We start from the raw sequence: 15,082 nt of genomic DNA, 5'->3' as shown, positions 1-15,082 counted from the left end.
CCAGCGCAGAGCTACAAAGATGATTAAGGGAGTGGAACATCTCCCTTATGAGGAAAGGCTGAGGGAGCTGGGCCTTTTTAGCTTGGAGAAGAGGAGACTGAGGGGTGACCTCATCATTAAGGGCGAGTGTCAGGAGGATGGAGCCAGGCTTTTTTCAGTGATGTCCAGTGATAGGACAAGGGGCAATGGGTGCAAACTGGAGCATAGATGGTTCCACTTAAACATCAGAAAAAAATTCTTTACTGTGAGAGTGACAGAGCCCTGGAACAGGCTACCCAGAGAGGCTGTGGAGTCTCCTTTGCTGGAGACTCAAGACCCTCCTAGATGCATTCCTGTGTGATGTGCTCTGGGTGACCCTGCTCTGGCAGGGGGGTTGGACTAGATGATCTTTCGAGGTTCCTTCCAACCCCTAGGATTCTGTGATTCTATGATAATGGAGGGTGATGGGCCGTGCCAAACCTTTTACTTGAGCCATGTGAATAAACTCAGTCTTCTGTAAGAGAAGGTATGAGTATGGCCACATGGCTTTTAAATCAGAGCTGCCTTTGCTCAGTGGCAGCTCAGAACATGGATGTACTAGCTTGGTACAGTGAAGGGCTCACTCAGTTACGGACTGTCATCTGTGAGTGGCCTTATGTAGGGACACTTTGGGGCATGAAGACACCTGCACCCCCCTGTGTGAATGCATTCCCCACTGGCAGACTCCTCCATCCCAATGGATGAGGGCAATGACAGGGGGACACCAGTGCTGCTGCCTGGAAGGCAGGGCCAGGGAGGCCTGCACAGGACCTGGGCTCTGCCATCCTGGGGAAACTTAGGAGAATCAGCCCTCACTCAGGTCAAGTGTGGGAATGGGAGCAGCAAACTCCATATTGGCAACCAGCTGCTGCTCCAGTGACTGTCACATTTGTGCTCTTTGTGACAGGGGGATTAAACATTTTTCCTGTCTTAGAGAAGAGCCCATTTAATGATCATAAAGAGTTACATTATATTAGATGGCTGGTGAACACAAGCCCAGAAGTTTGGAATTAATATTTTGAGTAATCCCTGTAACATATGTATGTATTCCATATTTTTCTTTTAGCTGTCTTATGTGACACTAGGTGTGACATTTCTCTAGGGTGTGTTTGAAGATCAAGTTCTATCTGTACTGAGTTTTGGGGGCTCTCTTAGCTTCTTACGTTTCCTCCAGTCACTTTTGGATGCTAACTGAACTGCACTGCCAGAAGGGGAAAGGCTGCTATCCCTTATATCATCTCTGAGTTGGTCATCTTCATGTACTGCTACTGATTTCAGATGTCTAAAATTTTGTAGCAGTGATTCCCAGCAACAACCCTCACGGCAGCGATGCTGGGTCAATGTGTTCTGTGCTTGTGCAACCTTGTAGGTGACAGAAAGGACTCACTCCTCTATAAGTTACCAGAATTACTTTCCCATTTTGTTATTAATAAGAAGTCCATCAATAGTAAACTGGCACTGCCAGCTTGATCACTGTTTGCCTTGCCAGCAGCATGTATCTGTGCACATGAGCTTCCTCAAAACAGTGACTGGCAAATTCCTAACACTTCAGTTTTACCTTTTCATTTGCTGTATCTCCATTTAACCACTTGGGAATTGCTCTGATCTTTGTACCTTCTGCTGTGCTTTCATTTTCAGACTCAACTGTCAGGTTCAATTTCTCAGGTAAGAATTCCTTCAGAAAAGTAGCCTGTGATTAGTCAGAGCCTTCACTGAAATTGTTAAAGACGCTTTTTACCAAAGCATCACCATGATTATATTTTCACTGTTCTAAGGCAACTGTGGTGCTGCTCATGCATTATTTTTGAGTGTAAGAATTGGACAAGGCCTGTGACAACCTTTACTCATGATGTTCTGATGAGTTACTTCCTTCAGATCAGATGAAAGGTTCATAGGTAGATCATAAATACTTGGTCTCTGTTCCTGAATTCAAAGGTCACTGCATGAAGGCAGCAAGCTGAATGTATGAATAGGAGTGGATCTACAACTGAAAGTCAGTCTCCATCATGACCAACTGCTGAATGTCAGAAAGGAGTTCCTCCAGACTCAAGTAAGTAATTTTTTTTTTATATTCTTTGATTATTTATTTTTTTCTGTAATGTATCATTATAGCTAGATTTGGCTCTTGGTGCTGCCTTGGCATCCTGCAAATGCAGATAATCTATTACAGATCTGTCTTCAGGTAATCATCTGCTGATGCAGGGAGCATTTCTAACAATTTAATAAAACAGGTGAGCTGTTGTGTGAGGCAGTAGCTCAACAAATAAGCTTTCTTTGCATGTAATTTAAATCACTTTGGTTATTGTTCAGGGTGGCTGAAATACTTGGGTAACAATCCTTTTAAAAAAGAGGAGTCCACAGACATGCTGAGAATCATCTGACAAATTCAGAAATGGCATGATGGTATGGGTTAACTATATGGGATTATTACATGGCAGTGAGTTATTATCACACCTCTGGCAGGGAAAGGCAATTCTTTGAATATCTTCTGCTCACCAGATAGAGAAAGTAGGCAGTGCTGAACTAGCCCAAAAGATCAGAAAATATTGTGAGGTTCTTCTTTATAGTTCCATCTCATACTTTGCAAATTCTTCCTTTCATAAGGTTTTCATCTATGGTCGTGACTCTTCCCTGTGTTGTTGTTGAACTGTCAGGCTTCAATGCTGTCCTTGTTTTGAAGAAGTCAAGCACTGGGGGTTAAGAAACAGCTGCAAAAAAAAAAAACCAACACAACAAAAAACGACAAAATTCAGTAACAAATTATTGCTTCTGCACCTCCCACACCTTTTAATCTTGTAAAATTACAAAATTCTTAATATTTATAAGAGCAAGGCAAGCAACTTCCCATTTGCAGTGGCTGCTGTTGTTAGTTCCTTGTTACTTGTCTTCTCACGCTAGGACAGGTGAAGGTTTGGGTATTTCAGTATGTTTTATGAATTAAAATGGCACAGAACCCACAGTAGCCCAGATCCAGGCGTTTGCAAAATGGACACAGAGTATTTGGGAAACAGGTCACCTGACTCCACACCTCTACAGTTCATCAACTTATTAATTTTTCATTCCCTTCTCTCTTTGCAGTAGGTTGACAGCAGTAGACATTTCTCCTCTTCCATCATTACAACTGGTCTCCTGGTTTCGGTGCTAGGCTGATATCTAGGTAATACTTATAATTATGGCAGTAGTCCAAGTAGATGATGTTTGGTCACTAAATATGTCTGTAGCTATGGGTTTTACACTGCTTTTTAATTTAATTTTTTGTTGTGGTTTGGGCCCAACACGACAACAAAGGAACAGCCCCATGGCTGCTCACTCAACTCCCCACGCACACAATGGGATGAGGAGGACAAAGCTCATGGATCAAGACAAAGGACAAGGAGGGTTCTTCACCCATTAAGGTCCCTGGCAAAACAGACTCAACTTGGGGAAAAAACAGTAATTTCATTTCACACGACTCAGCCGTACAGAGACACAGCACAGAGCGGAGACGTGACCCCCACCCCTCCCTTCTTCCCGGGCCCGAATTACCTTGTTCCTCGTTCCCTCCTTCCCCCAGCGGGACAGGGACGGGGTTGAGAGTCACTTCACAGGCTGCTGGTTCCTGCTGCCCCTTCCTCCTCAGGAAGAAGGATTCCTTACAGTCCTTCCCTGCTTCCCCATGGGGTCCCTCCCATGGCAGAGAGTCCTCCATGAACCTCTTCTGCATGAGTCCTTCCCACGAGGTCTGGAGCTGCTCCAGCCTGGGCTTCCCACAGAGTCAGGGGCTGCTTCGGGTCTTCCACGGCTGCACAAACAAGAGTCCACTGGCAGCAAATCCTCTGGCCACAAAATCCAAGTTCACTGGCCAAGTTCACCCCTCCTAGTGCCTCCAGGGAATGTTCCACCACATTCCTCCATGAGTGCAGGGTGACAGCCTGACATCTCGCCATGGGTTGCAAGGAAACATCTGCTTGGGCACCTTCTTCCCCTTCTTCCTCACCAACCACCAGCACCGCCCTCCTTCCCCAGCACAGCTCTTCTCCCCTCAAGTGCTTCCCTGCTCAGCTCTTATCTCAGTTCTTTCATATGTTAATCGCTGAGGTGCTTCTATTCAAGTCCTTCTAATGGCTCCTTGGCTGGTTTTGGAGCAGGTGGAGCTTCTCAACTTCTTACCTGTGGCCCTTCCCTGTTACAGAAAAACCCCATCAAACCAGAACTACTTTTTTTTAGGTCATTCTCTTGCCTTCATAACAGCAAGATCACTGCTGTTGCAGATTTAAGGCATAAGACAAATTACTCCAAAGGAGCTGTGCACTTGAGCTGAAATCCAGCTTATTGTGTCTCAGGCTGTAAAGGGAAGACTCCTCTTTTCTAATTTTCCTGAACTATAACCCTGACTTTTCATTGATATGGATGAAGCTGACGAATCTCAGCCTATGAAAGAGGAGTAACACTTTCCAATTGCCAGCCCAGGACCTTATCCATGTGATTATGAACTTGTGTCCCTGTCTTTACAGTGACAGATATGCAGATACTGGACTCATGAGAGGAAAGAATCTAGTTGTTCCATCTCCATTCTAAGCGGCTATTTGATTTTTGTTGGAAATACTCTGGTCTGAAGCCTAACAGCAGCATCTCGAACAGTCCTCTGAGAAAATAACTCACTTTCAAGCACTGCATTGGGAGTGATTTGCAGATCTCTCTTTTTTTGGCAGGGTCTAATACCAGTTCTCTGTCACAAGCTTCCAGCATACCCAAGGAGGTTACTGATGCTTTTCAGATCATGGTGCTCCTCATGGCATGAAGTGACTGGGAAGAGATTGAAAGAAAGTAAAACTGCATAGATACAAGTCACATTTTCATCTTGAAACTAGAGACAGATATATTTTAAAGAGAGACCTCAAGCAAGTTAAAAATAAAGTTGAGTGAAAATAAAGTGCAAAGTACAAACAAAAAGAAATGAAGGAATTATACTGGATGTGGTATTGAATCTTGTATCCATTAGGGCTCGGTTGTGTACATACAGTGGGCATGTTACTGTTTTTAGTAGCTGACTGGGCAGATCTCTTCAGCACTGAGCACCTCACTACATTTTCTAACTTCCTAGGTGACCATGGGTACCGAATATGAAAAAGATCACATAAAAAAGCTGCAGGAGCAGCGTATGTCCATGCAAAAGAAAACCTTCACCAACTGGATGAACAATGTCTTCTCCAGGAATAATGTAGGTAGTTCCTTAAATTTATGGATTTAGAAATGTTTTTTATTTATTTCACTCACTGTATTTTTTTTAATGCTATTTTTTACATCTTTTCCTGAGTGTTGTTGTTACACATATATGCAAGCAAGGTAGGCTTTGACTAAGCAGCGTGCTCCAGCCTCTATCTGTTATCTTACATCCATCCCCCCTATTCATGTTACCAGTTTTTGCTGAAATCAGGGTTCACTTTTGTAGACTTCATAACCCTGTCATATTGTGATGTCCACTGTACCACGGTGATCAAATCAGAGGAAGATCTTTATTTGATCTTCTTTTGCCTGCAAGTAAATCATGTGCAGGTGTCTGGATTTCCCCAAGCAATGCTGTTCTTCATTGCCTGCCCAAAATCTAAGACCTTCTGCTTTGCCTGATCAGTCCAGCTTGAGTTGCTGTTCAATGGCTCTGAAAAAATGTGCCTTAAGTCTGGCAAGTTTAGACATACTACCATACAAGTACAGACGAGTTTGTTTTCAGTAAGTCTCAGACTACCAAAAAGTCTCAGAGCTAGTGTACAGTTGTATAGTTGATTATTGTGTACAAGATAACTAAAAAATATTCCAATAGTCTCCAGATTTAATGCAGATAAACTAATGTCGGGCACAAATTATGTAGCTGTTTTGCAGTAGGGAATGACACTATCCAAAACCAATTCCCTTTTCTAGAGTCTTTAGCTTATATTAAAGAAAGTGGATCTTGGTGACACCAAGCAGGACCAGGCCTCTTGTTTCTGTTCTAGCTCATCACTGTTGTATGATACTTCAGTACTAGATGCATTTCTTTCAGTGTAATGTTCTAAGATTTGTGCAAAGGCAGCCTGAAGCACAAGAAGCTTAAATTTGTTTTTCTTACTACAAGAGAACTGCAAGACTCATTTTGCCATCTACAGAAAATTAGGTTTTGATGGTATAGGAAATTATTTCTATTTAGCTATAAATATATATGAATATATATACTTTCTCATTTCAAAAACACCTTCGAGTTCAAAGACCAAAATGTCAGTCTTAACTATATGCTCAGTACTTGTTCGTGTATCATAAAATCATGGGGGGAAAACTTGCAAGAGCTTTATGGTGCAGAGACCAACAGCTTATCATGGTCTTCTCAGCAGGGCAGTCTCAACTTTTCAACACACATTTTAACATGATTGAATCATACCACAGGATACTGCAGTGTTCTTAGTTGCACTGATGACCACTTCAAGTCTAGCACTAGATGGGTGTTATTGGATTGAATTTGTTTAGCAAGCTATGATTGGTATCTTTATGAGAGGAATGATTCAACACAGCTATTAAAACTATTGCTGGGTGAGGCATAAAGCAGGTACATGAAGTCTGTCTCTTTAAAGATCTAAGTGGAGCTATTCTTCATTTATGGAAAGGTCACAGACTGTAACAGCTGTAACTTTTTTTATGGTAATATGCTATGGGCAGAATTTTAAGGTCACTTAATATGCAAACCCAAAGAAAGTTAGCAACTAAACAGGGAGTTTTTCATTGCGATAATCAGAGAAAGTTACACATTCTTGTTCCACACACAGTATAGACTCAAAGTCTCTCTGAGTTGCGTTTATGCTTTCAGTGCTATTTTCTTTCTCTGGAGAAAAGGTCTGTTAAACTGATTAGTAATTGGTCAGGAATGAAAAAGTGCATGTCTCTTACTTGTGTTTTCCCCCCCTACATGTAACTGTTGTCTGAATTATAAAAGCCACTACTTAACTTCAGGTATTTATTTCTTTTCAAGACAAAAGATTACTTACTGTGATTTCAAAATCAGTAAATTATTGCTGGGTATGTGGCATGGTTTTAATGTCACTTCTTGATGACTAGTGGCATAAGGCCAAAAGGAAACACCCAAGGCAAGCTCTTGTTGGGTCAGAGTACACAGTATGTCATGTTTATCACCAAAGCACTGGGTGACCTCACTACTGGCAAAAATGAAATACACTTTTGTAAAAGATCTCAATCTTCCACTTAGTGTGAGACTGGCTAAAAACATGGTGATTTTGGGTGGTAGCACAGGTCTGAGCAGGATGTGGCAGACTTTGTTGAGACTATGTAGTAATAACTGAGTAATTGAATGGGTTTATCAGTTCAATTTTAAAATGAGATGCATTACTCAGAAGAAAAAGTTGAAAAGATTAATTTAAATTGAAATAAAAAATGTCAACACTTCCAGATGTTTGACTCTGAAAATGCTGGGGTTTTTCTGTTTTTCAAAATCTGCTGCTTTTTTTCATTATTTGCCAGTTGTGGTAGTTGTGGCTCTTTTTTAGCTTCAGCTTACTTTCATACATAATGTTAGTCCTTTTGAGCATCCATTTTTTGTGAACTAAGATTCATCACTTCTTGCACATAGGCACTGTCATACAGAAGACTCAGTGAAACAAGCAAGAATGTGTTGTTTGTTTGGTATTAAGAGGTAAAAGGTTCTGTGGACCAAACGTTCAGCCAGGGTCTATATTGTCTGACTGGTATTTGCAGGTGAAGATTGAGATACAAGATATTTACACAGACTTGAAGGATGGCATCTCTCTCATGCAACTCCTGGAGTTTCTCTCTGGAGAAGCTTTGCCCAGACCAAACAGGGGAAAGATGAGAGTGCATTTTCTGGAGAACAACAGCAAAGCCATCACATTTCTGAAATCCAAGGTAAGTTAATATTAATATGAGAGATCACAATATCTTATGGATGCTACTTATTATAATATTATATTCGTTATGATTTCCCCTCAAAGACACTTTAAGATATTCTTTGAAGACAGGCCAAGGGTTTTATTAAACGAAGAAGTTGAATTTCTTTGTTATTTGAATATCATTACTTACAAAGAGCTAACATGCCCATCAAATGAGTCACACCTAAATGAAAGTGTGCTGCATTTTTTATGTCTTTCTCAATGTTATGTTTTCCTGGATGTTGGGGGAGACCAAACATTATTAGGCAGAGGTGAAGCTACCTGGTATAAAAGGAGATTTTTAGAGCTTTAATAGTTTCAGCAAGTCATTGCAGCAGCTTTATTTATTCCAGTTGTGCCATCATATTTCAGCTAAGAGATAGTGTGTGATGTATTTTCTTTTCTAAGCGAGGAACTTGTTGTACACCTCTCTGGAAGAACCATCACACAAAACTGTGCTATGAATTCTGAAGAAGCACAGGGGTTTCATAGCAGCAGATGTGGAAAAGCTTATGTTGTCTGGATTTTTGCTTATTACAAAATCATTACAATACAACATGGGGCTTCCTTTGACACATGCCTGCTAAGGGTACACACTGTGTAAGGCCCAGTGGTAAGTGCACATCCAGGCTGTGCCAGCTGGACCAGCCAACCATCACTTGTCACATGAATTCAGCCTCCAGAGATGGGATCAAGTAGATAGCAGGCACTAGTATAGCAGATATGCCTTGTTGGCATCAGCTACAACCCTGTTTACTGCTCCAATACTAGTGGAGAAGGCAGCCATGGCTTGTTTACTAAGTTGTTTATACTGCTGGGTGAACACAAGAACTACATTCTGACTAGCTGGCTGGAGAGCAGACAGAGGAGATGGTATCTGAGTTTGCCCTGCCACCACTCCTTTGGAGGAGATGAGCACTGAATTGTGTTTCTTGATGTTTAATTCTTAATTATCTTATGTTTCTTCCCTTAACCACCCATTTTCAAAGCCCTTCTAGGAACTTTAAACCTTTGAGACCATGGTCCCTTTGCCATGCTTTTGCTGAAACTCATCCTTGGTGCATGTAAAAACTAGGGTGTGAACATGGGAGCTTGCAGGTAGATAGACAAATGAAGAGATCACATAAAACTTTTTTCCTTAAGAAAACAATCTGAACAGCCTCTTCAATCACAGCTTGTTATTGAAAATAACAGGTACCTCCTTCAGAGAGCTGGACATAAGTACTTGTATGCTGAATGGATATTGGTTTATTAGCAGGTACAAGTAAAAGTGATTGGTCCTGAGAATATTGTAGATGGTGACAGAACCTTAATCCTGGGACTTATTTGGATCATTATACTTCGATTCCAGATTTCATCTATCAAACTTGATAAGGTAAAACAGTGTCTTTGTCTTTTTTTCCTGATTAGAGTATTTCAGAGGCTCTCTAGAGCTTCAGGCCAGCAAGGACCATTTTGATGGTATTTTCCACCCATTTTGGTGACGCAGGTCGCATAATATCATACATCATTCAGACAGCAATTTCTAAATGTAATTGAATCCATTTTATAGTTTCTCAAAGAGACAGAGAACAGTAACTTGAAGATAGGATATTTATGTTCCTCACTCTCTTCCACAAACTTTTTGTTGGCTTTTGGCTCCAGAAGTAATTTCTCTGACAGCATTTCTCTTGAGATCTGAACTGCATACTTCTCATTTGTTCTGTCTCTAAAGAAAAGTATTCTTTTAAAAATTATTTAATATGCATTCTAAGTACATGAAAGATAAGATCCTATGAAAGTATTAGGGAATAAAAGTTAATAATTTCTAACATTAGACCTGGATTCATTATATTTTGTTTCTGACTTAGTTCACAGCTAAGGAAGAAAATAAACGGAGCTTTCTTTTCCAATTTATTTCTACAAAACTTGCAGAAAATAAACGTTTTAAAACTGCATTTTACATTACAATTTCTGAGTTAATTCAGTTTTACTTTAATAGAAAACTTCTACTTTCATGTGAAATAATTTTTTCTTCATGGCAGATACAGTCTGCAAGTCATGACTTTGAGGCGATTTGTGAATAGGACAGAAGTTATACACAGTGATCTTTGGTAGCAGGAGTGCAAACTTACTTTTATATGTTGTTAACACTGATTTTTTCTTTCCTCTCTTCACAGGAAGAATTTGGAGGCAGAGCTGAGGCTCTGTTTGCCAATGAAGCCTTACTACTCTGGTGTCAGCATAAAACTGCCAGCTACTCCAATGTGAATGTGAAGGATTTCTCTAAAAGCTGGAGTGATGGGCTGGCCTTCAATGCACTCATACATGCTCACAGGTAAGATCTGATTGGTCAGTTCAGGAAGAGTTGCTCATTACTGTTTCTAGCTCCAGCACGAGTTGTTCCAGTGTCTGAATTACAAGTATTTGTCAAGAAATGGTCAAATTTTCCCTTTGCCCTTTCTCACTGAAGACTCTCCTTTCTTAAATGGATATTCTCTCTCTGAGGAAGGAAGGACCAAAAGGTCCTGCTTGGTATTTCCTTTTGTTGGGCCTAAAATTGAATTTCCAAGGGAATATTACACACTGAAACAAGTATGGCCATTGTTTGGCTGTATCTTCTGGCAGGACACCACTATGGGATCCTGTCATTTCCCCAACTGGGAGTCACCTCCCTTTTCAGAAATGCTTCTCTAGTGGGCTTTGCTTTTCATTCCTCAGTGAAGAGAAGACATAAGAGAAGGGTAGACATTTGCTGCCAGTGGTACTTCAGTTTCATAAGTGAAAATATTCTTCATGTTATATAGGCAAGGGGTGATGCTCTTGAATGAAGCCCAGAATCAGATAGAGTAGTTTCAGCATTAGTGTCACATTCTTTAGTCTAATAAAGAGTTTATGGTTTATAATCTGAAAGAATTTATTATAACCATAAATATTTCTTCCCCTCTGACCCTGCTCTTCTCCCTGCTCAGGCCTGATCTTATCCACTACAGCTCCCTGAGGCAGGACCAGCCCATCAAAAACCTGAACAATGCCTTTGATGTTGCTGAGAAAGAGCTAGGAATCAGCAAACTACTGGATGCTGAGGATGTGGCAGTAGCTCACCCAGATGAGAGATCCATCATGACTTATGTGTCACTCTATTACCACTACTTCTCCAGACTGAAACAAGGACAGACAATACAAAAGCGACTTACAAAAGTAAGTGCATTGCTGTCTTCAGAAGTTAAAAGTTAAATATGTAAAGCTGAAGTTACGTTGAAGAGGTTTTTTTCTTTTTGTGCAAGCTCAACTTCAGGGTCATTTAAACTGAATCAAAAGGCACAACCATCCAAAAGACCTCTTACTGTCATTTGAATCTTGAGAAGTGTCTGTAGACTCTCTGATCTGTAAAGAGGACTGCATTTATCTCACTGAAAATTAATCTATTTTTGACCTTACAGTTTCAGTTTGAGAACTAATGTGGCTCCAAGACAGTTTGAGGCACACTTAGTCACCAATTTTCTGATTTAATGGGAAAGATGATCCCTTATTCTGTGAGACTGCTTTGGATTTTTCTTTTCTGTAAAAATCTGTATCCTTCCTTTCTAACTCCTTATTCAGGTACAAAATGAAGGGCAGGAAAAAATAAAAAAAGGCATGGAAGTGAGTGACTTCAAAAGAAGGGAAAAAAACATCAAAGCTATTTTTTTTGTCCAGTTTCTACGTACATTTTGTCTCACTTACGGTCATGAGTTATATTAAAAACTACTTGCATCCTGTTGATGAAAACCTGATGGAATTTTATGGTTGTTCCACTGAAGATCACTTTCCTTAGAGAGAATATATTTTGTATCTCTAGAATAACCTATTCTGGTTTTGTCAAAAATGTCAAACAAATAGTCAGCAGAAAACTACACACCCAGGGTGGATCCTAGTTGAACATCTGGATTCAGTCAACTACCTGTGTAGTTGAGAGGGGAAATATATTACTTAATGGAAGGCATAAAAATTCAACCTAGTACTTCCTGGTGGTGACAAGGTGAAAAGCTTTTGCAAAGCAGGGTTTTCTCAGCTAATGAAGTGGTCTGGGACAAAAACACAATGACCCCCAAACGTGTTGGTAGCAGTGATGTTCTCTGAAGAAAACATGAGATGAGAGCAGGATTTGGAATTTGGTCAAAGGTTGGGCATCAGTGAGGAGAGTAAGAGGATTTGACTGGTCTACATGACAGACTGGATTTTGGCCAGAAGATGTTACTTTTCTTCTGATAAACCTGAAATAGTCCTTGGGTCGCCAAGCTCCTTTTAGAATAAATACAAGGATCAAATAGATCATAAATTTTGTAGTATGGGAAAAAAAAAGAGTATTTCTTACTCTATCCTTTTTTCAGTTCTTGTCATGATTCATTGTTTTTTCCATTTTTAAAGGTATATTCTTTTTATTTTCTCTCTTTCTTTCCACTTAGATGCTTCTTTTTCTTGTTTTGCCTCCTTCCTTATTTTCAGCCTGTCTTTATTACTTCATTCTGTCTTCCTGCATCTGTGGCACACACAGACACTGAAGGAGAATGAAACAACTGTTAATCTCTTCATGTCCTTAGTCCCCTCAAACAGGCAGCTTTGAATTTACTAATAGGATTGAAGAGGGAAGCCTGAACATGTCAGGGAAGCCTTTAAGTTCAGACTGAGTGACCAGGACAGCACAGAGAATCAGCCCAGGGAGGTAAATCTCCTTTCTCTGTCCCATGTGAGGTGACCATGCATTTGCTATGACCTTTTAGCAATAACTGGGTATGATGGCAGGAAACACACAAGGGAGCCTTGTCATCATGGGCTGCTTTTCCTGCACTAAAGGCTGGTGCTGCTTTACTCCTCTTCCAACACTGTAACACTTACTCATTGCCAAGTGCTCTTTCTGGTAGGTCAAAGCAGATTACCCCTTGCAGGGACTGAATCTTTGCTCAGTGCCACCTCTTCCACTAATCTGCCTGTTCATAGCAGGCAGGCTCAGGGAAATGGTAGAGCTAGACACCATTGTTCAGCCTTAAACCTGCATCTGCAGAAGGGCTACTAAGTTAGGGAGAGCAAAAATATAAGATAAAGTAAAAAGACAAAAAAAAAGGAGGAAAAAAAAGTAAAATAGAAAGAAAATATTACTTTATTCTAACATTTTTTATTTAATCATGGATTTCATTCTAAATGTTTGCTCCAGTGTTTACCTGAACTCAAAATAAAGGCAAATTAGACCACAAATTAAAAAGATAAATATCCTGGACTTGGAAAATTTATATTGAATCAGAGTTAAAATCCTTACCAAACCTCTGTTTGGCTACAAGACATTCTCTAATAATTTATATAAAGAAGAACAGTTCCAGCAGAAGGCATTAAGAAGGGATTCTACGACCACAAAGTGTTGTGGGCATGTGAGAGAACCAGGACCTTGTCAGAAGGTCTCCTACAGCCTAAGGTGGTGATGCTAAGAGGGTGTAATTGCTTATTAGTGTTTTCTTTCCATTGTGAAACAGAAAATCTGAACCCTCAGTTTAGGATTCTAGCTTCTAGTCAGCCACAAAGGAACTGCTGACAGTCTCCTGTACACACTGTTTATTCCAAAAATAACCTTTCTTAAATAAAAACTGAAATGTGATGTTAAATAATATTTATTTATCTGTGCTTTATGGAAGGTTATTTTAGGATTTCACCTGGCCTCAGATGTGACAATTATCAACACATTGATGTAAAAATATGATGACTGGCAACCTGCCTGTTAAACACTATTTTCCCAAGACAAATTAATGTATTTTAATCTTCGACTCAGTTCATGAAGATATTGTTTTCTCTTCACCAACCCTGCTTTATTCTGCTTCTTATGGGGCTTGTAACTTCATATTTCCATCACAGATCGTGTTCCTCCTGAAGGAGATAGATGACTTGAAGCTTCTATATGAGCAGATGGTCTCTGACCTTCTGAAATGGATTAAACAGAAGGTGACAGAACTGGATGACCGTCACTTTCCCAACACTCTTCAGGAAATGTGGCTGCTCATGGCCAACTTCAAGACTTTCCGCACTGTGGAGAAACCCCCTAAATATCAAGAAAAAGGCATGATTGAAGCTCACCTCTTCAACATCAGGACCAAGCAGAGGGCCAACAATCAACGGCCATACTTGCCCCCAGAGGGGAGGATGCTGCAAGATGTGGAAAAGCACTGGATTATCCTGGAAAAGGCAGAGCACAACCGAGGAAAAGCGCTGCAGAAGGAGATGCTGAGGCTAGAAAGGCTGGAACAACTAGCCCAGAGGTTCCTGAAGAAAGCAGCCCTGCGTGAGTCCTATTTGGAAGACATGAGAAAAGTGATTGGGAAACAGGACTTCTGGCCAGAGAGTGCAGACAGGATGGAGGCTGCCAGCAAGAAGCTGGAAGCCATTGTGGCAGATGTACTTCCCAGGAGGGAACGTTTCACAGCTTTGGATGAAATGGCCACAGTCATCAGCCAGGAGAACTATCATGGCAAAGATCAAATAATGAAGAAGTGAGTGATGGTTGTGAGACTCTGTAGTGGTGGAGGTTTAAATTGGTTGAGATTCTGTGGTGTGGTGGAAAAAAATGAATTGTAGCTATGAATCATACCTCTGCTCCTTGTGAGTAGAACTGACAGGAATTCCTTCTACCTCTGAACAGTTTCAGCAGATGAGGCTAATGCTTCATCATCTTCAAATTATTATTTTTTTCTTGAATGATCAAACTCTCAGGCTAATTTCTAGTGAAAATTAGTTTTAATATATTTTCATTATATATGAAAACACTTGTTCTGCCCAAAATCCTGTCTTCCATCAAAAATGCTTAGAAGGCTATAGCTTGCTTTTTTTTTTTTTTCCCCCAGATCAACACAGTTGTTTTCCAGTGTATATTTTGGGGAGATATAGTTTAGATAAAATGCAAAGTCTTCTCAGATTGACTCCATTTTGGAGCAAATCTTGAGAAATAATGCTTTCTCTGATTATCAATATAGCCTGATTTGGGAATGGCTAAGAACACCATACAAAGAACTTATCTTGTGATATTTCAATGCTTTTCTAAGTTCAGACAAAATCAGAAACCTATGGGAAAACTAAGAATAACGGTTATAAAAGAGTAAAGCAAATTCTTTATGAGATCAAACTGTGGCTCATTATGTGGTTGAGATTATTTTTTT

At 40.2% G+C, this 15,082-nt stretch overlaps 1 protein-coding gene across 1 annotated transcript in view; it reads left to right on the top strand.

The window, feature by feature from the left end:
* Positions 1-5,107: 5,107 nt before the first annotated feature.
* Positions 5,108-15,082, top strand: part of SPTBN5 (spectrin, beta, non-erythrocytic 5) — a 93,685-nt gene continuing 83,710 nt past the window's right edge. The window contains exons 1-6 of the mRNA XM_009999616.1: positions 5,108-5,218; positions 7,735-7,902; positions 9,181-9,300; positions 10,085-10,242; positions 10,877-11,105; positions 13,788-14,419. Coding sequence (XP_009997918.1) covers positions 5,108-5,218; positions 7,735-7,902; positions 9,181-9,300; positions 10,085-10,242; positions 10,877-11,105; positions 13,788-14,419 — 1,418 coding nt within the window. The remainder of the gene's footprint in view (positions 5,219-7,734; positions 7,903-9,180; positions 9,301-10,084; positions 10,243-10,876; positions 11,106-13,787; positions 14,420-15,082) is intronic.

Source organism: Chaetura pelagica, unplaced genomic scaffold, assembly GCF_000747805.2.
Source record: "Chaetura pelagica isolate M959 unplaced genomic scaffold, ChaPel_1.0 scaffold55, whole genome shotgun sequence".
In the NCBI taxonomy this organism is placed as follows: Eukaryota; Metazoa; Chordata; class Aves; order Apodiformes; family Apodidae; genus Chaetura; species Chaetura pelagica.
Note: the sequence above shows the minus strand (reverse complement) of the source record. Positions and strands in the feature narration are given on the sequence as shown.